This window comes from Citrus clementina, unplaced genomic scaffold (assembly GCF_000493195.1).
Source record: "Citrus clementina cultivar Clemenules unplaced genomic scaffold, Citrus_clementina_v1.0 scaffold_5, whole genome shotgun sequence".
NCBI lineage: Eukaryota > Viridiplantae > Streptophyta > Magnoliopsida > Sapindales > Rutaceae > Citrus > Citrus x clementina.
Genome location: NW_006262201.1, coordinates 39,134,558 through 39,155,579, shown reverse-complemented (window position 1 = coordinate 39,155,579; position 21,022 = coordinate 39,134,558). Strand labels below are relative to the sequence as shown.

The following is a 21,022-nucleotide window of genomic DNA, read 5'->3' as shown; positions in this document are numbered from 1 at the left end:
ATAATTTGTATTGATTATAAGTTAAAATTATTTTAAAATAATATTATTATATTAATAGAGAATTAATAAATATAATATTATTGTATTTATTTTAAAAATAATAATACTATATTTATTTAATATTAATAATAATAAATAGTTTATTCTAAGAAAATATTAATTTTGTACTAAACAATATTATATGATTATTTTATATAATAATAAATTTAATATAATTAAATTAAATAAAATAAGGTTTCATTTTATATTAAAATTAATAATTTATTGTTCATAATTAAGAATATTAATAATTATAATAAATTTACAAATATAATAAAATAAATATTATGCATTAAATATATTTTTTATTAGTTTTATAATTAAAAATTATAATTTTTTAAATAAGGATAAAATTATAATTTGAAATTATTTACTCTCAATCCAAAATAAAATAAACACATAAATTAAATTTTGACCTCTATTTCATGCTTCCATTCTAATGTAAGCAAATAACTTACTCCCACTCTCACTCTACACTTCTAATCTTAAAATTCACACTCTTCAAAATTCTCAATCCAATCCGATAATTAATCGCTGCCTACAGCCACTACAAGTTAGTGCTCCTTTTGACGATCATTCGTCATTCATCACAACCATTATTTGCCAAAAACTTCAAAAGGCCCCAAGACTTTTAGTAACAGTCTCCCCACTTTATCATGTCAATGGACTCTCACATAGAGAAGGTGCTTTGGACACAGGACCAAATTTCTCGCCGAGTAACGGAGCTTGCCGCCCAAATCACCCACGATTTCAACTCCGTTTCCCCGCCGCCTGTTGTCGTGGGTGTCGCCACCGGAGCGTTTATCTTCTTGGCTGACCTGGTCAGAAATATTCACCTCCCTATCTCCGTTGATTTCATTCGTGCTGAATCCTACGGCTCCGGTACGCTCTCCAGTGGAGCCCCTGTTCTTTCCCTCGATTCGAAACTCGATGTTAAGGACAAGCACGTAATCTTGGTATTTCCCGTCAAATCTACTTATAAAATTTTTAATTCATATTTTATTATTTTAATTTTGAGTTGAGTGTTTAATTCAGTTATATCATTTCACGTCAGTCAGACTGTATACAGAATACAGTAGCATTTATTAGCATTTTATTTCTAAAGAGTAAACGTACTCTTGATAAATGGTGGTCAACTGACGCGGTGGCTAAGTTGGATTAGGCCATGTGTTTTAGTGAATCCATTAGAATTCAGTGTTTTAGTGCTGAGTTTTTGCCAAGTACTAAATCCATAGATTTTAGGTAAGAAAAATAGAAAAAAGTGAAAATTTAAAATAATTCTGACCATAATTCAATGCTCAGTAAAACTCATCTCATCACAGAAAACCTTCATCAGTGATACTGTATGTGGAAGATTTAACCCATTTACTTTTTTTGTCTTGTTTTTATATTAATGGGAAATTATCATTTGTATATCCTTAGTTTACTCCATTATCAAAAATACTACAACACTTTGAGGGTGTATCAATCGTCCACCCTAAGTTGACAAAATGTATCAGCTGACCACCAAACTGTTAGTTGCCGTTTAAGTATGATGACGTCAGAAGGGTAATTTGGTCTTTTCATATGATACAAGTGATAATTTAAGAGTATACAAGTGATAAAAAGAGAATTTAAGGGTATACACGTGATAATTTTCAAGGGTAAAATCGTCAATTCACTGTAACTCCGTTAACTTTCAAACGACAATTAACGGTTTGGTGGTCGGCTGATACATTTTGTCAACTAAAGGTGGACGATTGATACACCCTCAAAGTATTGCAGTATTTTTTATAACAGAGCAAATATAAGGTATATGAATGATAATTTCCCTATATTAACTACCAAACATCACTTGAATTTTTACACGGTACAAATCTTGATTCGACCAAATTGACATAAAGTTGAAAACCCGGCAAGTTTTACCCTTTTGTCCAAAATATAGTATCATATTATTTAGGACTCGATTTGTCAAGACTGGAAATATAGTTGCGACTTGTGAGTTATGATGTACATTCTTTAGAGACTTTTTGATATTAAATTGCTGAGTTTTTAGTTTCTCATGTTATGTGCAAAGCAAGGTACAATATGGGTATTTAAATTACTTTCTTGAAAAAGGGTTCCTCAGATTATTTTTCTCCAGTGTAATAACAGATGCATACATTCCTTTGCTTGTACTTCTTTCCTCATTTTTTTTATCAAGGGCTTTTTATCACATCCAGGTTTTTTGTATGATAACAGATGCATACATTCCTTTGTTCTCAGGTCGAGGACATTGTAGATACAGGAACCACATTATCATCTCTTATTGCAAACTTGGTATCCAAAGGAGCATCTTCTGTCTCAGTCTGCACTTTCCTTGATAAACCAGCAAGAAGAAAGATTCAGGTGGAGCTAGTGGGTGAAGGAAAGTTCTATCGGGGATTTGAGGTAAGATGTGTGTGCAATTGTCTACATGAGCATGTTTTCTGTTTTCATGAGATGCATGCGCTTGCGCATATGTTGAGACAAATATGTCATTTGGTAACCTCCACCAACACTTATGTGGCATTCTTTTAATAGATAATTTGAACATGTTACATATGCAAGTCAATAATGTGCTAATGCTTGTCCAAAACATCATGGAATTAGATGTTTTTCCTCCCAACTTGACTGCAAATAGATCTTTATTCAGTGCTCACAATGATAAAAAATACATGAGGTTATTAAGTTCCTGCCGCCAGCATTTTGCCGCACTGCTAGCATTTAAGATGAGTATCCTAAATGCTTCTCCCGATGAAAATTCTCCATATGGATTATGGTGCTATTCAACTCCTAAACTAGTTATCATACTTGAGATTTTGGTCCTCAAAACCTATTAGATCTAGCTAATACAGTTTTAGGATTCCTTCCTTTATCATGCCTGTTTTGGCTGCAGAGCTATGTTACTTTAGCTTCATAACAATTATTATCATCATATCTCATTTATTCGTAATTTGTGGTCATGACTGATGACTGACATTATTTGGGATTTAAATATGATTGAGTTGTTTGCTTGTTTGGCAGTGTCCAGATTATTTCGTTGTGGGCTATGGAATGGACTTTGCTGAATTATATAGGAACCTGCCTTATGTTGGAGTGTTGAAGCCTGAATGCTACAAATAATTTTATCCGTCACTGGCTCTTTGACAGGGCGGTCAATAAACTTATTCTACAAATATAGACTCTTTGCAACTTCTACAGATTCTTGGCATTTGGTAATTGATGATAAATGCAGTTCTAATAGGCTCTCCTGATAAGATGAATGGTTTTTTCATTTGCTTGGTAAATTGTTATTGGTGTTATATACTTATAATGTTTCAAGCTCATTTTCGAAAGACGAGCCATTCTGACTGGTTATCGCCAGCAATTTTACCTGCAGTAACATGTAGCTGTGTGCCTATAGCTATCTGGTACACACGCAAAGCCAAGCTTCTACTAAATTGCAAAAGATTTAAAAAAAACAAAAAAAAGAGAGAGAATAGTTAATTTCACCGTTCAGAATTGAACTTCAAGAGCATTTTGTTAATGAGTTTTAAATAAGAGAGAATAGCTAACAAATCCATGAAACAATGAGAGTTTTGTTGCCCATTTTTACAACGTTGAGGTCTGGCTGTTGCTGGGAACAAAACCCACCAATGTTTGTGTATTTTTTTTTTAATTTTTCTCTTTTGACCCAAAAAAAAAAAATTGAAGATGAAATCTGAGGAAATAAATAGGATTGCCTATTTTAATAAAATTATCAAAAATTTATGTCGGTAATTAATTCTATAATTTTGATCCAACAACGGCCATGAAAGCTGCATATGATATCTCATGCTTCTGTCTCCCTCCACCGAAGAACAATTCATCAAATACTTGGAAGGCGCCAAAGAACAAACAGAGCAAACAGAAGCACAAAAATTGAGAAAGAGAAAAAAAAATGAAGAGGACAGGCAAATCACTTGTCAATCTGGCAAAAGTCCTTTACTCGGTAAAACAAATAAACTCTTCTCCAGTAATCAGGCCTCTCTCCACCAAAACCACCACCCCAACCGAAGAAACTCAACAGCGAGTTCCATCAAAACCCGAAAAAGACTCTTTCATTCTTGAAAACTTCAAGCTCAGAAAGCTTAAAGGCTCTGCTAAAACCAACAACCCAGAAAACAAACCTTCACCACCTCAACCAGAACAGCAACAACTATCAAACATTGCTTCTGAGAGGGAGAAAAGTAGTGGGTCTAATGCAGAAGTCGTGTCAAGTTTTCAAGAGCTGGGGTTGAAGGCGGAGATGATAAAGGTTGATGAGAAAATGGGTCTTTTTGTTCCAAGCGAGATTCAGTGTGTTGGGATTCCGGCTGTTTTGAATGGCAAGTCTGTTGTTTTGAGCTCTGGGTCTGGCTCTGGTAGGACTTTGGCTTACTTGCTGCCTCTTGTTCAGGTATTTTCATATTTTTTGTTGGTTCTTAATTTTCAAAATAAGTCTCATAGGGTATGCTTGAGGTGCTGCGACTTTTTGTATTAACTAACTTTTGATTTTAGTTGATATAATTATGGGTGTTAAGTTATGAGATCCTGCCAAAACTGTAATGTTCTGCGGCTGCCTGCTGGCTACCCACATCTTTATTTTCTGTAATTCTTAATGATTGATTTCTCTTCAAATTTCATCGTAAATCAATACATTAATTTTTCTTTAAATATTTTCTTCTGTTTATTGAAGCTATAAAATGATTTTCATTTGTCATTGGTCCTGATCTTGATTGGAATATAGGATTGGTTATTTTGACGACTTGTTAATAGGTGTATTCTCAATTAGATGAAGAACATCATTTACAGTTGGTTGGTATTACGCAGATGCTGAGAAGAGATGAGGCATTGCTTCCTATGAAGCCTATGCATCCTCGAGCCATTGTGTTGTGTACCACAGAGGAATCCGCTGATCAGGTGCCTTGCACTCTTCTCTATTCTTTTACTTTCTAGAGAATCTATATTTTATATAGACCAGGGTGTGCTCACTTCTGAAAATCACCTTTCGATGGACTTTGCAAGGGTTTCCACATGGCAAAGTTTATCAGTCATTGTGCACGATTGGACTCTTCAATGGAGAATGGCGGTGTCAGCTCAAAAGCCCTGGAAGACGTGTCAAATGCCCCTATTGGCATGCTGATTGCGACCCCAAGTGAAGTTCTTCAACACATCGAGGACAGAAATGTTTCTTGTGATGACATCCGATATGTGGTGAGTAAGCTGTCATGCTAATTTGTTTCTCCAATGATACAGAAAGTCCTTGTCTGTTCTTTCCATGCTCTGTCATTTTTTCACGGATGCCTTGCATCAATGTATAGTTTTTCTTGAATTTTGAGAATTGCAAATGCTTGTATGTTCTTATGGAAAACTCCCTTTATCTTTATTGTTGACAATTATCTATTGATAGGTTTTGGATGAGGCAGACACCTTGTTTGATCGTGGGTTTGGTCCTGAAATTAGCAAAATTTTGAACCCATTAAAAGATAGTGCATTGAAGTCTAATGGCCAAGGATTTCAAACCATTTTGGTTACAGCCGCAATTGCCGAGGTAAAAACATGCATTAACTCTCTGGAGAGTTTTGATATGTTGACTCATGCCACAAAAAACAAGTCAAAAGTAAGACATTAGCCCCACATGGCCCACATGCATGTTACTCATTCTTGCATTATTTTTGTTGGATGTAAGTTACAAGGAATGTAACTTAAGAGATTGCCTTGTAATTTTTCTATTCCTCACAAAATTCTGAACTAATATTATCTAGTCAAACTGCATGTTTATTGTTACTATTTGACAATTCCAGATGCTGGGTGAACAGCTATCTTCCCTTATGGAGTGTCTTGAGCGTGATAATGCTGGAAAAGTGACTGCAATGTTGCTCGAGATGGACCAAGCAGAGGTATTCGATCTCACTGAATCTCAAGATGCCCTGAAGAAAAAAGTAGTCGAGGCTATGGATTCCCTTCATTTATCAGCACCAGGATCTTGAGATTGCAGTTCAGCTTGGTTCATTCCTCTATTTGTTAGATAGGTTTAGATGTTTCATCTGGCCGGGGAGTAACTAGCAGCTTGATCACGACAACAGTTTTGGGTTTCTGACTTGGGTGTGGAGGGATGAAGGGTTGCTAAAACAAATGCGATGATGTACATAAAACTTTTAATATGAAATCTTAAACTTGTGGCAAGTTTCGCATAGTCTGTCTGTGTTTGACTACTTCCAAAAACTAAAAAATAAAAAAGTGTTGACCGCTTGACATGTATCGATTACAGGGACTCGGCTGATGAAACCAAACCAACCCACCGTTGAATGAAATTTTAGAAAATGAACAATTTACATTGACATCCTTGTTGTTTTGGTAAAATGAGAATAAACTATAAGTTTCATTGATTGATCAATTAAATCTCCTCGTGATGGATTATCGAGAGAGAGTTACTGCCATAAATGCTATTCTAGATTTCCAGCCCAACTCAGTCTCGCTCCGTCAAGCAAACAACATGCCCAAATAAATTTATAAATAAATAAAACGGATAAAACCAACACAGATAATTCAATAATTCATGAACTAAAAAAAACCAAAAACCTCAACAGGACTAAAACCCCGGATCACACAACTCAAAAAATAAGGCCACGCTGCTGTCTGCAGAAATGCAAAATGCCATGGCGTTAGCAACAACAAAAACAATCCTCTCACTCTCTTTGCTATCATCAGCCAAACGCTACCGCCCATTTCTCAAATTCCCTAAAAATCCCAGTTTTAGGGTTTTTCCGGGGTTTAGATCCTTGTGCAGTACTTCAGCACCCACCGCAACCATTGAGCCACCAGAAAGTCCAGAACAAGTGAGGCACTCGATTCTTCTTGATAGGCTGAGGGCTAGGCATCTTAAGGGCCCGAGCAAAACAACCCCGCAATCCAAAACACAAGAATCACTGACTTCTATTGCAAGGGAAGGTAAAGGTGAGGACTTTGATGAGAAGAAGAAGAAGAAGAAGGTTGTGAGTGTGGGAAGTTTTGAAGAGTTGGGATTGAGTGAGGAGATTATGGGGGCTGTGAGAGAAATGGGTATTGAAGTTCCTACTGAGATTCAGTGTATTGGGATTCCTGCTGTTTTGGATGGCAAAAGTGTTGTTTTGGGTTCTCATACTGGCTCTGGCAAGACCTTAGCTTATATGTTGCCTCTTGTTCAGGTAAATTTTTGTTTCTGTCTTATGATTTGTTTGTTTGGCTTTGTGAATTTTGGCTCAAGTTTTGACTTTTGGTCTGCTACAAAACATTCATTTTTATTCATTTGCGTGTTATTTGAGCAACTTTGGTTTTTTATCACATTTTACTGTCATTTGAGCAATTTTGGGTTTTGATTACATTTTGCTTTGTGGGTCGTCTAAAAGGGATTCCATTTGGTTCATTTGTGTGTTATTTGGGACAAATTTGATTTTGCCATTTTTTCTTTTCAGGTTAGATTGAGGTATGAGTCCAAGATGATGTTTTATTGAGTTTTGAGTCTCTTGTTAGCTTTCTAAACATATACACTGTATTGTAAATTTTATTTGTTTTTTCATTTTTCTTTTTCTTTTTTTGCTTGATTCATATAACTTTTGACTTTTTTTTTTTAGTGTCTGTAACATGCTGTAGCTTTCTGTGTGTCTTTTCAGAAACCCCATCCTTTTGATTGGGGATATGTAAATTCATCAAAATGTATCTTATTTGTTGAGTTGGATTTTCAAGATTGCTGATATCTGGAATATGATTACATACTGCCTGTGCCAGAATCAGAGTTTCACAGTAGAAATTTTTGAATTTGCAGTTGCTGAGACATGATGAAGCAATGCTAGGTGTACTAATGAAGCCCAGGCGTCCACGTGCTGTTGTGTTATGCCCCACTAGGGAGTTGTCTGAGCAGGTTTTTATATAGTTATTTAAAATTGGAGCTAACTCAATTACAGGTAGTGAAATTGATGCAATTAAAAATGTTAAAATGGTTTTTGCAGGTTTTTCGTGTAGCAAAATCCATTAGCCATCATGCAAGATTCAGATCTACCATGGTCAGTGGTGGTGGCCGGTTGAGACCCCAGGAAGATTCATTAAATAACCCTATTGACATGGTAGTTGGGACCCCTGGTAGAATTCTTCAACATATTGAGGATGGAAACATGGTTTATGGTGACATCAAATACTTGGTGAGTTCTTCTGGTGTCCTGCCTTGAGAGTTAAGTCTTTTTCAAGGACCATTTGAGTTATTGTGCTATTATAAGTACTATTGCCTTGCTTTGGCTGCAGTTCATCGTTTTAATAATTTTTTTAGTAGGTGTTGGATGAAGCAGACACCATGTTTGATCGTGGATTTGGTCCTGACATACGTAAATTCCTTGCTCCATTAAAGAATCGGGCATCAAAACCCAATGGCCAGGGATTCCAGACTGTATTGGTTAGCGCAACAATGACAAAGGTATCTGTCTCTTGCCCTTGTATCTTACTGAACTGCTGCATGTGTTTTATGGGGTTATGCACAAAACTTGCCAAAACATGGTAGTTTCCAGAAATCTCAATGTCAATGGTCATGAATGAACTTTTTTGTTTGTTGATAAAGGTTTAGTTTAAACTACTTGTATAACTGGCATTCTTGAGTTTCTTCAGGCAGTGCAGAAGCTGGTGGATGAGGAATTTCAAGGAATAGCACATTTACGAACATCGACACTGCATAAAAAGATTGCTTCTGCTCGACATGATTTCATCAAACTTTCAGGGTCTGAAAACAAGCTGGAAGCATTGCTACAGGTCTGCCTTTGTGGTTTGTTTGTATTTTAATTTTAGTCATGGCTATTTGTTTGAACTAGAGAATATTGGTAGTTGTAACATCAGAATTTTGTGAGAGCAGGTTCTTGAGCCAAGCTTGTCTAAGGGAAACAAGGTGATGGTTTTTTGTAACACATTAAATTCTAGTCGTGCTGTTGATCACTTCCTGAATGAGAATCAGATTTCTACTGTTAATTACCACGGTGAGGTGCCAGCACAAGAGAGGTGAGATGATACAATATATAATCTCCTTTTATAGTGTCTGTACGAGAGCCAACTGTTTTTCTTTTAAATCCAGGGTTGAAAATCTCAACAAATTTAAGAATGAAGATGGAGATTGTCCCACATTGGTCTGCACAGACTTGGCTGCGAGAGGACTGGACTTGGATGTAGATCATGTTATCATGTTTGATTTCCCCTTGAACTCTGTAAGTATATCTGTTGTCAATTTGTTGATTGTCCAATATTTTTGCCCCTTCCCCACTGCTATTTCTGCTTCTTTTAATCTTTGGAGTTTAAATCCTACTTTTTTTTGCCCTTTTAGATTGATTACTTGCATCGCACAGGGAGAACTGCTCGCATGGGTGCAAAAGGTACACCAATTCTTGTCAATTTAGATTCTTTTCTTATGACAACTGAAAGTTTCAGTATTTGGAATGAGACATGAAGGATAGTGCTCGGCTCTGGCTGGCCAAATTCCTTCTAACAATGTATTGCATGTAAATCCATCTGAATGTGTCTGTCCCTCCTTTGTGAATCAGTGGTGTCCCAATGGAACTATTTGGGTTTACATTGTCTATCCTGCTCAGTATTTGCATGATAAGCCCATTATTTGCCTGTGATTAGCTGCACGGTGACTTTTCTCTAGTCTAGTAATTTTGAAATTCTGTGCATTTCTTCTGACATCTGGAACTGCGGAGCTAAATTCCTCAGTTATATTACATTATCCTGTCATCTTCTGTTATCTTCTCAGGGAAAGTGACTAGTCTGGTGGCTAAAAAGGACGTGTTGTTAGCTGATCGTATTGAGGAGGCAATAAGGAAGAATGAGAGCTTGGATGCTCTCACTAAAGATAATGTCCGAAGAGATGTTGCCAGGACTAGAATAACTGAGCAGAAGGGGAAGACTGCTGCTAAATTGATGAAAGTGTCGCGCCAGAAAAACAAGACTAAAGCTGCATTGGAGAAATCATCCCAGACCTCAGGAAGAAAATCTTCGGTAACAAAATCTGGAAAAGCATCGACTCCAGCAAAATCTTCCAAGGCAGCAGTTAAGATATCAAAGCCAGTGAAGACCTTCACTGGAAGCAGAAAATCCTCACCTGCAAGCAGCTCCAGAAAAGCGTCTTCGGGTGGGAAGATGGGTGCTGGGAAGTCTGGAGCTTCAAAACTGAGTGTTGTTGGGTTTAGGGGAAGGGCTTCATATTCTGACAAGAAAGCATCATTGAGGCCCAGTTGATTGTAACATTTCGAATCAAGTATACATTGTCCATTTTTCCTCCATTTAATTTTAAAATTTTGCATATGAAAATCTTTTTGTTGTTTCGTTTACTGTATTTTACCATCATCATGGAAATAGTAGTCTCGAGTTTCTGTTGACAAATTATGCAATCTGTGTGTAGCCAAATGCATAAAATTTGAATATATGGAGAGAGGATCATTCTCGATTTACAAGCATCGATTTTACATTCATTTCAACAAAGAAAGTAAAAGTCCAACGGAACTAAGACTCGTGTGGTTCAGTACTTGCCGTGAGAACTTTAACTCTGCTTGGTCAAGTGTTTCCGGTTAAGGAACTTTGAACACCAGAGCAGAATCTGTAATTTTAGTTGATTATTTATTCTCTCTTCTTACTTCCAAGTGAGTAAAGGGAGCTGAGGCTTGGCAGGAGTAACCACGTTTCCCTCTGAGTCGTATATTATGACACCAGAAAAATCTGGCAACTGACACTTTCCGCCCATGATTATGTTCTTCTGCCAAATCGGAACTCCCTGTTGTTCACCACTAAACCCGCTTTGATCATCATCCTTGAGTTGATATTCCTGGAATTCAGTAGGACTTTGCAGCATAACTTCATTGTTAAGCTCTATAACAGGTTCATCCTCTAGCTCCAGGAACTCATAGCAAGCTCTCCAACGACGTGACTTCCGCGAATGAGAAGCACATGCGAATAATGCAACGACGCACAGGAGAAGCGACACGGCAGCTAGGGCTGTCTGAGACGTGCCGGGTGGTGGCTGCGAGAAGTGAAGCGGGCGAGCCATGGAGAACTCTGATCTCGGTGATGCTCGGTTGGTTTGTGTGAGAATGAGACATTGGGAGGTGGACTACGGAGTTCATATAACGCTTGACAAATGGGTTTGTTGAGTTTGATAGATTTGTTAGTGTAAATACAAATTTAGTTCGAAAATTTTTTACTTGGCCCATTTCTCTTTGATGATTCGGTTCAACTCTGGTTCTGGGACAGTTGGACCTATTCCAAAACTAGTTTCGTTCCCTAGGAAGCAAACAAAAGAACAGTTGAAAGAAATTTTAACTTTGTTTTTTTTTTTTTTTTTGGTTTATAATAATTTTAACTTTGATTATTATGAATAAATAGCCAAATTTTGTTGCCCCCTTGCAGATTGGTCTGATTTTAGTCGAATCCTATCCTGATGTGAAAAGGTAAAATATAAAATTGCAACATTTTCCATCATGCTTTTAACTTGGATCATATACCCACAAGTTTTCCATACAGATTTTACTTTTAAACAATAGGCAGGTTAAAGCAAAGATAAACGTTGAAGCTGATAGAAGCTCTCAGTCACTTTGGAGATCTCTTGATCTAATTATTTTATTCTGCATTTATAAAGAGTTGAGAACCGATTTAAAGCAGTTCAATATAGCAAATCGTAGCATAACATTTAAAAGAAAACAGGTGTTAGTGACATTTTAACATTCATTCAGCATTTACAAGGTCACGGGCAGTCGTATCGCTTTCCCTCTAGGACGAGTCTACAGGGAAGTGTTTGTTGAAAGACATGTCGTACGTTAATTATTTGTTAAACGAGGCTGTCGTAGACAAGTCATACATTTCAATTTTCAACTTCATGCCAAGGCAAGGCTTATGTTCCTTTCCTCTTTTGTCATCTCTGTTTATTATCCTTCCTCTGTTAAAAACCCTAACACCCAAAAATGAATAAAAGCTCCCAAATTTCACTCTTAAAATCACTTTTGAAGAACGCTTTTCAATCTTCTCCAAAACCCACATCTCCATTTTCCCTCAATTTAATCACTCAACAACTTGCTTTCAACTCGGTCCTTATCCCTAACTCTAACTCAACTCAACTCGGCCCCGACTCTGTCCCATTCTCAACTCTGCATTCATTTCCACACTCGAAGCCGTTACCCCACCTCGTAAAGTCTCATCAAAACCCAAGAAGATGCTACTCCAGTGAGTCGGGAGCTCAGTCAGGGAAGGGGTTTGACTACAACGGGGAAGTGGACATGATAAACCTCAAATTTGCAGAGGCGAGGGAGGAGATAGAGATGGCAATGGAATCAAAGGAGACTGTGTACTTTGATGAAGAAGCTGAGTGTGCTAGAGCTGCAGTGAAGGAAGTTTTGGACTTGTTTAATGGGCTGTTGTGTAAGCTGAGGGAGAGTGAAAAGGAAGCTTTACAGAGGTCTATGGGACTCAAGATTGAGCAGTTAAAGGCTGAGCTTCAGCAGTTGGATGACTGAGTGATGGTAAAAAATCGGATCTTCATTAGTTTTCTCATTCATTATAAAGCATTATTGGTACAATTTATTGTAGTGCATTGCAGATGATCTTGAATAATGAGCTATGAGAATTCGGAGCTTCTTGATGTCTTAGGACCTTGATATTAGTATATTACTCGGGCAGTTATTTGTAACTGCCTTGCTTTGAATAAATTTTTGAAAGTGAAAATATGGTACCCAAAGTGTTTGGTACTTTGTTTACTACCCAATTATACTCAACATATATGGTGATTTCATTCCACAACATTTTATTTTATTTGATAGTCATTTGTTAATTAAAAGTAAAGACAAACATTCCCCCAACTATATTTTTTCTTCTTGGTTTTTATGTGTGATTAGATGAGAATAAACTAAATATAGATGAGCTCAATTGTTGATGATTTTATGCTAAGCTAAGTGTCTACCTGCTTTCTCATATATATTGCAAGTGCATGATTTGATGGGTTAAGGCATTCACATCATGCATCTATTGATTGGATTCCGAGTGTTTAATATCAATTTAAATTTTGTGCCTTGTCAACAATTAGGTAGAATAAGTTCTCTTTGCTGCAAAACAATTCTATCAATTCTATCATGCAATCCTTGGAATGAGTTATTATTTGCACTTTAAACACAACTCAAAAATTTTAGCCGTGTGTCCAACTCGGACAGAAGTTCTCGCAATCATGCCAGCCTGAACCGTAACATTGTATGCAAATCAGAATACTGTGTAAGCAGACATGTGTAACATGTTGCCTCAGTTTTTCAGAAGTCTAAGGAACTTGGTCCTGTCCTCAAAGTAGTAAAATCGCCATGAAGTAATGTCATTTTATATTTTTCAGTGTTGTGGTTGGCAGAGCAGGTAAGTATGTTAGTAGCTTTGTTACATATTAGAACCGGTCATATCTCATATAATGACTCGGATTTGTGTAAAGGCCATTGTTCAAAACATAATTTGGTGAAACTTTTCTACAAATTTAACCTATTCTTGTCTTTCACCTATTCTTGTCTTTCATACTACTGTGAGTTAATAATGATTCTATTCCATATTTGTGAAAGGGATTGGAAAAAAATTGCATGCAATATGCTTTTTCTGTGCTTTGTACTCTTAAAGTAGTGGAGTTAATCTAGCCCTGTATTTTAAATGATGCTAAAATTGATCCTAGACACATATCTGCAACTGCAACTCAGTATATGTTGTCTGAACTGATTATCTAGGAAGATTTGGATGAACTCTGATTTATTAAAGACACAATGATATAAATGGTAACATCATGCTGCATATTCGTAGCTATCTGTTTGGCCAGAGAAGCAACCTGGAAAGGGGAACCAGAACTGCATTTCAAAATCTGAAAACCTGTCATATGAATTATTGAAACCGAGTTTAAGATCTACAGACCCACACCTCTTAGTTTTGATTACTAGGGAGAACTTTGAACTTCAATAATTTATATGCATTTCATATGAGTTGGAGCAAATTAGCTCTCCAATTTGCAGCTTCTTTTTAAAGATATAGGATTTTTGTCTCGTCTACTCTTTCAATCATATACACATTCCTAGGTTATCCGACTAGCAATATGAGATTGTGTAGAAACTCACTAGAATCTTGGTAACATCAAGCCATGCATATTCTGCAATTAGCTTGCCAACTACTGGTGTGAATTAGGAACTTTTCTTTTCTTTTCTTTTTTCTTTTAAATTTAAAATTGAATATTTCTCCAGCATGCTATGTTTTCATGCCGAGAAAATGACGGACAGGTGGGTGAAAAATATGAAGGATGTTGTGCAAAATAACCATATCTAGTGGGTGTTTTGAAAATATGGCAAATTTTTAAATCCATTAAAAGTTGTGAGTCAAAAAGATGCATGAACACGAAAAGAAATCAGCATTTAGATTTTTGGACCGTATCATCATCATTCGATATCAAGAAGAATATGGACAAAGAAACCAGTGGCAGTGCAAAATGGTGTTTCAGTAACATGGTAGTTCAACAAGAACCACAATTAGCATCATGATTGTGGAAGGAAAATTGAGAATTGCTGAACATGGGAAGAAAAGCTTGTATTGTTCCTGAAAGAGATAAGATTTCAAATAAGGTTGGGCCATGAGAGGAACATTAAGAAAATGGTTTGATATGGCTTTAAGGGACAAGAAATAAAATAAAGATGCTCGGCCATTGAACCATATCAAATATTGGGAGGGCTTGAGTTTTCATTTTCATTCACTCGCCTCCTCTTCTTTTGCTTTCCCATTTAAGCTTTTGCACCCCCCCCCACCCCCATCCCCCTCTTTGGTTCATTTTTGGCATCATTGAAGTTCTGTTTCTACTTTTGATCATTTAGTTAATAGTCATCAAGCTCCGAGAATGTATGCAATTTCTGCAACTTTAACCAAAAGGTACTTTTCAAAAAAAATAAAATAAATAACAAAGTTGCATTAGGTATTGTTGCATTCTTTTCCTTTTATATTGCCAAAATGGCAATAAGAGGGTGAATTTTTTTTGTTGACAAAGGCAAGCAATGGTAGTTCGTGTGGTGCTCACTGATCATGCCATGTCTCACTTTATTCCTTATTTCCTTTGGAACTATTCTGTAGGAAAATCCTATTTGAGGAGGCAACAAAACAACTGAACAAACTTAAATGTCTTCAACAAGGCTATCGTGATCTCTTTTGCTTTGTCCTTGCATGTTTCTCTGACTATCAAAACTACAAAAGGAGAATCCTAATCACAGTTCTTGACTTCTTTGATTTTCTTTCTACGGTGTCGGGCACTGTCAGTTTGAGACACCGCACCTGCACACTGGATTGGACTCTTCTCCCTTTTTTCTTTTATAATTGAAAAAATAAAGAAATAGAAATGGAAGAGGGTATTGGTGCGGGTTAGTTCAGCTGGTAAGATATACTTTGGAGTGCGGGGGTTTATGGTTCAAATTTCGTTGATATCAGGATTATAGAGGATTTTGACTTATACTGAATGGTAAAAAAATGTTTAGTATTCAAATGTCCGGAACGAATTTGATTTATAATGATATGCTACTTAAAAAAGAAGAGGATGTAGTATGTTGAGGTAATGAATTGTTGATCATTATCTTAATAGGTCTTCTTTCTGAACATAACTTTTGCAGGAGAACTTTAAAGGGGTTGCGGACCAATTGGACCAAAGTAAAGAAGAATTTTGAGAAGTGGGGGAGACAAATCTATTATCTATTTAGGCATGTGGGAGAGTGGGGGGCGGAATGGCCTGTTTCTTGCCTGTCTGCTTTTACCATGCAGCTTTGGCCCCCACTTGAATGTATGTTCTTTTCGTGGGATTTTGTTGCTTCTTCATCTATTACTTTTACAATATTAGCTGAACTCCAGGCCAAAAGTAACCCCTTGCTTGGCCAAACTTTTGAGTATCTTGCTTGCATGCATGCATTTGCTTAAAGAGTGAAATAGATGTGGATCTGATGCAACCAAGCGGGAACTAAGGGATTGAAAATGGGATCCTGACTCTGATGCCGTGTTAGTGAAACTACGTTACCCAAAAGGTTGAAGTTATTCAACAATCACTCAAATCGTATTCAACTCAAAAAGTCGGGCATAAATTGTGGGAAATTTTGGAAGTGTTGTTACAAGAAAAGAAATTAAAGTTCAGTGGCATAATTCTGAATTTATAATCTACAAAACGCCGTAAGGCAAATGTCGAGCAAATGAGAAAGACCACCAAGAAATGCTGGCGAAGTTGCACGAGGGAAAATGTAAATAAGCAAAACAAGGCAAAAACACAAAATAAAACATGAAGCAAGTCGAGTACATTGATGATTCTAGTTAAAACTGTACAAGAAAACCCAAGACACTACCTTGAATTTCCCACAGTAACAACACTTCCTTTTCTTATCTTGGGATGAGAAAGAAACTCGATAACTAATGTCCTTGAAAGAACTACAAAATGAAAAATAAAGAAATCAACTTTTATTTGCGGACTGTTTTATTAGAGGTTGTGAAGTCTTGCCCAATTCTTCAGGTGCACTCTTCACTTCCATTAACAATGCAACAACTTCCTTCATTGTTGGTCTTTCTGCCGGCGAAGAGTTCACACAAAACATTGCAATGCCTAGTGTTTGAAGCATTTCTTGCACCATTTGATCCGGTAAGCCTTGGAGCTTAGTGTCCAGTATCGATACAGCTGGTTCGAAGCTTCCCATTTTCTTTTTCACCCACTCAACTATATGTAGTCCGTCGCCTATCTGAGGCTGAACGGCACTACGCCCACTTAGTATCTCAAGCAAAACCACACCATAACTATATACATCACTCTTCTCAGTTATGTTCATGGTGTATCCATACTCTGCATTGAGCACAGAATTATATTAGATGTCGATATTACGATTTATCAAAAAGATTAATGGAAATAAGTAACCATTATTTCTAAGAGATGACTCCTTGAAGCCACAATCATCAAAATGAACATTATGAATTCTTGAAACATCACAGGTATTTGTAGGGATGCAACTATAATTTCATTAAAACAACTAACTGAAAAGCTATCCAAATTTGAAGAGAAAGAACAATGCTTTGCAATTTATACTTGCCTGGGGCGATATAACCATAAGAACCGGCTACTCTAGACATTGCATGGTGGTAATTTGTAGAGTTCATCAACTTTGCCAATCCGAAATCTGCCAAATAAGCCTCATACTTGGAATCGAGAAGTATGTTATTGCACTTAACATCTCTGTGAAGTATAGCTGGAACACAATCATGGTGGAGATAAGCCAGTCCCTGTGCTGATCCAACTGCAATCTTGTACCTAGTTTCCCAGTCCAAGTTCCTATTCCCTTGCAACAGCTGTTGTAGATTGCCATTCGAGATGTAGTTGTAAAGTAGAAGCTTAACACTTTTATTGGAACAATAACCTAGGAGCTTGACGATGTTTCTATGCCGAATATGTCCGAGAATTTGAATTTCGGCTGCAAATGAGTCCACTGGTTCTTCATCTCTTTTTGTTTTCCAAAGCTTTTTCACAGCAATCAACTCACCATTAGGCATCTCAGCCTTGTAGACGACTCCCGAACAGCCTTTGCCAATCACATTTTCATCTTTTAGGCATTCCAGGATGTTGTCAATGGTGAAGTTGAGCTTTTGAAAGGGAATGAAAGTCCATGGATAAGAGAAATCTTCAGCTCCCGGTGGTAGAGTTGACATTCCTGAAGCTTTCTCCACCTTGTACCTATGATTTCGTGTAACTAAAATCCATGAAGCAAGAAGGGCTATGGTCACTGAAGCCAAAATAACAGCAATCAAAGCTATAGTTTTGGCAGATTTCAAACCATTTTTCCGAATGAGACTTGAGGAACAAGTAGACCCATCAGTGGATTGACAAAGATGAGGGTTCTGTAGATATGAATTCGATGATAGAGTTCTAAAGAATGTTGTTACAGGAATAGGACCTGAAAAATTATTGAAGGAGATATTCAGGGATGTGAGACTTGTAAGGGAACCAAGGACTTTGATTCTTCCATATAGCATATTATGCGAAATATCAAGTGACTGCAACTGTTTCAAGCTAGACATTGTCTCTGGAAGCTCTCCTGTAAATGCATTTGAGCTCAAGTCCAAACTGATTGTCAAGCTTGTTACATCACCAATCTCTGGTGGAATTTCACCAGATAGGCTATTGTAGCTCAAATCAAGCAGAGTCAGTTTCTCCAAATTTTTAATGGATTTTGGAATTGACCCTGTCAATAGATTGTTGTTGAGAATAAGCTTGTTCAAGTAACTGAAGTTTCCAAAACTCCTAGGAATTACACCTGTCAAGCTGTTTCTGCTGAGATCAAGCTGCTCTAAATTCACAAGCTCCCCTAACTGAGACGGAATTTCCCCAGTAATGTAGTTATTGTGAACATCCAGTAGCTCAATAACTGTAATATTGGCAAACTCCGAAGGAAGACCACCAGAGAAATGGTTCATGTACAAGTCAAGAAATATCAAGTTCTGCAATTGGCCTATCTCCTTCGGAATCTGCCCTGAAAGCTGGTTTTCTCCAAGCCTCAATCTCACTAATGACTGACAATTTGCAACACTTCGTGGCAAAACTCCTGATAATGAGTTTCCTAAAAGTAGAAGCTTGCTCAGCTTCTTCAAACTGAAAATCTCCTCTGGAATGGACCCTGCAAGCTTGTTCCTCGAAAGATCAAGTGCGTAGAGTTCTGTGCAATTGCTAAAAGAGGCTGGTATTGTTCCAGACACTAAATTGCCCCACAAGAAAAAACTCTGCAAGTATTTCAAGTTACCAATCTGCCATGGAATTGAACCCGAAAATTGATTCTTGTCAAGCTGAAGAGCAGTTAAGCTTGAACAATTACTCAGCTGCCATGGAATCAAACCGGTAAGCAAATTATCAGACAAATGAAGCTGCTCAAGAAGCACAAGCTTCCCCAAGTCACCAGGTAATTCACCAGAAAGATCATTGGCAGAGGCATCAAGCACAACAAGTGCTGAACAATTGGAAAGCTCAGCTGGAATTGGTCCAGACAACGTATTGCCCCATAAAAGCAAACTAGTAAGCTTTTGCAACTTACCCAATTCGGATGGTATTGAACCAGTAAGCTTGTTCATATGCAGATACAAATTCCTCAACTCTGAACACAATCCAATTTCAGGTGGAATTGATCCGAAAACCTCAGTATCATAAAGAGCTAATGTCTGCAGATTGATTAAGTTACCAAATGTGGGTGGTATAACACCAGAAAGGCGGTGGCTGCAGCTCCAAATGTGGTCAGATTTGTAAGCATCCCAAGTTGTGAAGGAATCTCACCTGTTAAGTAAGGATTCCCGCCAATTCTAAATTGTTGTAAAGATACTAAAGAACCCAGTTGAGATGGGATTGAGCCATTAAGCAGATTGTCTTGCAAACAAAGGACTTGAAGTGAAGTAAGATTGGCAAGCTGAGGAGGAATGCTCCCTGAAAGTCTATTGGTATTTAAAAAAAGGAACTGAAGCAAAGAGAGCTGGCCAAGCTCTTCAGGAATTGGTCCCGAGAGAGAGTTAGAGGAAAGGTCCAAGAGGCGCAAATGAGTTAGTTGGCCAAAAGAAGGAGGGATTATGCCTGAGATATTTGTTGAGGAGAGATTGAGGAGTTGCAAAGAAGACAAAGACGAAAGCTGAGGAGGCAAAGCAGAAAGGTTGAGGAACGTGTTTGGGAGAGACAGAGAAATAACTCTGTTTTGAGGAGAACAAGTAATGCCCTGCCATGAACATGGAATCAAGTTTGAAGGGTTCCATGAAGAAAGTATTGATGATGATGCTTTAGCAGAAGGGCCAGCGGCTGAGATTAGAGAAAGAAGTGCTTCTCCATCAGGAGAGAGTGAAGAAACAAAAGTGTTTGACATTGTTAACAAGAATAAGAATGAGAAAAACAAGAGTGTTTTTTTCATTTGAGCCATGGGGTAAAGGTTATGGTTTCAAATGGTGAAATTTAAGATAAAAATGAAGGTTATTTGTGATGAAAATGCTGGTCTTGGTAATGGTGATGATGATGAAAGTGAAAGTCCACTCTAGGAGACAACATGCATGTGAGAAGAGATTAAATTTTCGGCTGGTGGTGGTGATTTTAAAGAATGCTTAAACTTCACACTACAGAGTTGAACAACTTGAACCCCGTTTGCATGTGCAGAAAAAAAAACTAAGGCAAAAGCGTTCTCAAGGATGTCATAGATCATCCATTAATGAAGGATTTTATTTATCAAAAAAGTTAAGTCGAAAGATTAAAACAAACCAGAAAATTTTACCTCTAGATAGCTAGTGCTGAACAACAGATAATGATGAAACTGGACAGCCTTTGTGGCCTAAATATGGCAGCTTATCGCACTTCATAAATGTTGTACATGATATGGAAGTGGTGATGGTGGTGGTGGCGGCGGTGGCGGCGGCGGCCGGAGGTGGCTGTGTGTTTGAGTTTTGAGAGCTAGTTCAGCTTTGTTTGTTTGTTTGTTACTAAGAAGACTTGGAGGGTGGTGATAGAGTGTAGTTGCCCACTGCTTTGTGTTTAAATACTTCGAATATTTTTAAAGATTTTTGGTTGAGTGATTAGGGCGCCACATTGTTTCTTTTATTTATTTATTTTTTAAATGGCCCGTGTTGCCCTTATTAGTTATCATCCAGTGAAGAAGCAATGAAGCTGCTTGACTCGTTTCCGCAAGGGCAGTGTTGACTGTTTCAATGCGTTGCTTGCTGTTTATATCACCAATTCACCAACATTCATCAGCTTCCTGACAAGTGTCATGATCAGAATGGACTGCAGCCAAAGAGTGGGTCTCCACTCCGAATGGGCCCTCAATGATCCCTAATCCAACGGCCCCGGTTCCCAGCATGGTTGACGCGCGTCCTTCAATTTTATTTTATCTTTTCGCATTCACGTACTAGTGCATTAAACAATGCAGCACTTAAAAGATGCGAAGGTAAGGTG

At 37.5% G+C, this 21,022-nt stretch overlaps 6 protein-coding genes across 8 annotated transcripts; 4 read left to right on the top strand and 2 right to left on the bottom strand.

Moving 5' to 3' along the window:
• Nucleotides 1-533: 533 nt before the first annotated feature.
• LOC18041649 (hypoxanthine-guanine phosphoribosyltransferase) lies at nucleotides 534-3,427 on the top strand. Its single transcript, XM_006434483.2, has 3 exons — nucleotides 534-995; nucleotides 2,284-2,448; nucleotides 3,064-3,427. The coding sequence occupies exons 1-3, from the start codon at nucleotides 696-698 to the stop codon at nucleotides 3,160-3,162; spliced, it is 564 nt and encodes a 187-aa protein (XP_006434546.1). The 5' UTR covers nucleotides 534-695; the 3' UTR covers nucleotides 3,163-3,427.
• A 360-nt stretch (nucleotides 3,428-3,787) lies between these two features.
• Nucleotides 3,788-6,235, top strand: LOC18041648 (DEAD-box ATP-dependent RNA helicase 39). 3 transcript variants are annotated; one of them, XM_024184134.1, is made up of 5 exons: nucleotides 3,788-4,456; nucleotides 4,870-4,959; nucleotides 5,065-5,253; nucleotides 5,450-5,659; nucleotides 5,844-6,235. In XM_024184134.1, exons 1-5 carry the CDS (start codon nucleotides 3,959-3,961, stop codon nucleotides 6,027-6,029), a joined length of 1,173 nt encoding a protein of 390 aa, XP_024039902.1. In that variant the 5' UTR covers nucleotides 3,788-3,958; the 3' UTR covers nucleotides 6,030-6,235. The 3 variants fall into 3 exon arrangements, with proteins under 3 accessions (XP_024039902.1, XP_024039903.1, XP_024039901.1); XM_024184135.1 differs by having other exon boundaries at nucleotides 4,816-4,959; nucleotides 5,450-5,590; XM_024184133.1 differs by having other exon boundaries at nucleotides 4,816-4,959.
• Nucleotides 6,236-6,573: 338 nt separating this feature from the next.
• On the top strand, nucleotides 6,574-10,369 carry LOC18040448 (DEAD-box ATP-dependent RNA helicase 39). The gene is made up of 9 exons (XM_006434480.2): nucleotides 6,574-7,226; nucleotides 7,844-7,939; nucleotides 8,028-8,216; nucleotides 8,345-8,485; nucleotides 8,674-8,814; nucleotides 8,915-9,057; nucleotides 9,131-9,260; nucleotides 9,377-9,425; nucleotides 9,806-10,369. Exons 1-9 carry the CDS (start codon nucleotides 6,687-6,689, stop codon nucleotides 10,288-10,290), a joined length of 1,914 nt encoding a protein of 637 aa, XP_006434543.1. The 5' UTR covers nucleotides 6,574-6,686; the 3' UTR covers nucleotides 10,291-10,369.
• Nucleotides 10,370-10,498: 129 nt separating this feature from the next.
• On the bottom strand, nucleotides 10,499-11,116 carry LOC18040447. The gene has a single exon (XM_006434479.2). It carries the CDS (start codon nucleotides 11,093-11,095, stop codon nucleotides 10,682-10,684), a length of 414 nt encoding a protein of 137 aa, XP_006434542.1. The 5' UTR covers nucleotides 11,096-11,116; the 3' UTR covers nucleotides 10,499-10,681.
• Nucleotides 11,117-11,816: 700 nt separating this feature from the next.
• LOC18040446 lies at nucleotides 11,817-15,843 on the top strand. Its single transcript, XM_006434478.2, has 2 exons — nucleotides 11,817-12,560; nucleotides 15,699-15,843. The coding sequence occupies exon 1, from the start codon at nucleotides 12,006-12,008 to the stop codon at nucleotides 12,552-12,554; it is 549 nt and encodes a 182-aa protein (XP_006434541.1). The 5' UTR covers nucleotides 11,817-12,005; the 3' UTR covers nucleotides 12,555-12,560; nucleotides 15,699-15,843.
• Nucleotides 15,844-16,514: 671 nt separating this feature from the next.
• LOC18043011 (probable LRR receptor-like serine/threonine-protein kinase At1g34110) lies at nucleotides 16,515-20,290 on the bottom strand. Its single transcript, XM_024184650.1, is given in 3 exon segments — nucleotides 16,515-16,903; nucleotides 17,148-19,310; nucleotides 19,313-20,290. Coding segments are annotated over 3 exon segments (3,234 nt in total). The 5' UTR covers nucleotides 20,001-20,290; the 3' UTR covers nucleotides 16,515-16,520.
• Nucleotides 20,291-21,022: the final 732 nt, after the last annotated feature.

Coding starts and splice junctions, on each gene's coding strand:
- LOC18041649 (XM_006434483.2), top strand. CDS start 696: ATGTCAATGGACTCTCACATAGAGAAGGTGCTTTGGACACAGGACCAA. Junction 996..2,283: donor AGGACAAGCACGTAATCTTG/GTATTTCCCGTC, acceptor CTTTGTTCTCAG/GTCGAGGACATTGTAGATAC. Junction 2,449..3,063: donor AGTTCTATCGGGGATTTGAG/GTAAGATGTGTG, acceptor CTTGTTTGGCAG/TGTCCAGATTATTTCGTTGT.
- LOC18041648 (XM_024184133.1), top strand. CDS start 3,959: ATGAAGAGGACAGGCAAATCACTTGTCAATCTGGCAAAAGTCCTTTAC. Junction 4,457..4,815: donor ACTTGCTGCCTCTTGTTCAG/GTATTTTCATAT, acceptor ACTTGTTAATAG/GTGTATTCTCAATTAGATGA. Junction 4,960..5,064: donor CAGAGGAATCCGCTGATCAG/GTGCCTTGCACT, acceptor GGACTTTGCAAG/GGTTTCCACATGGCAAAGTT.
- LOC18040448 (XM_006434480.2), top strand. CDS start 6,687: ATGCAAAATGCCATGGCGTTAGCAACAACAAAAACAATCCTCTCACTC. Junction 8,217..8,344: donor ATGGTGACATCAAATACTTG/GTGAGTTCTTCT, acceptor TTTTTTTAGTAG/GTGTTGGATGAAGCAGACAC. Junction 9,058..9,130: donor GAGGTGCCAGCACAAGAGAG/GTGAGATGATAC, acceptor TTTTAAATCCAG/GGTTGAAAATCTCAACAAAT.
- LOC18040447 (XM_006434479.2), bottom strand. CDS start 11,095: ATGGCTCGCCCGCTTCACTTCTCGCAGCCACCACCCGGCACGTCTCAG.
- LOC18040446 (XM_006434478.2), top strand. CDS start 12,006: ATGAATAAAAGCTCCCAAATTTCACTCTTAAAATCACTTTTGAAGAAC.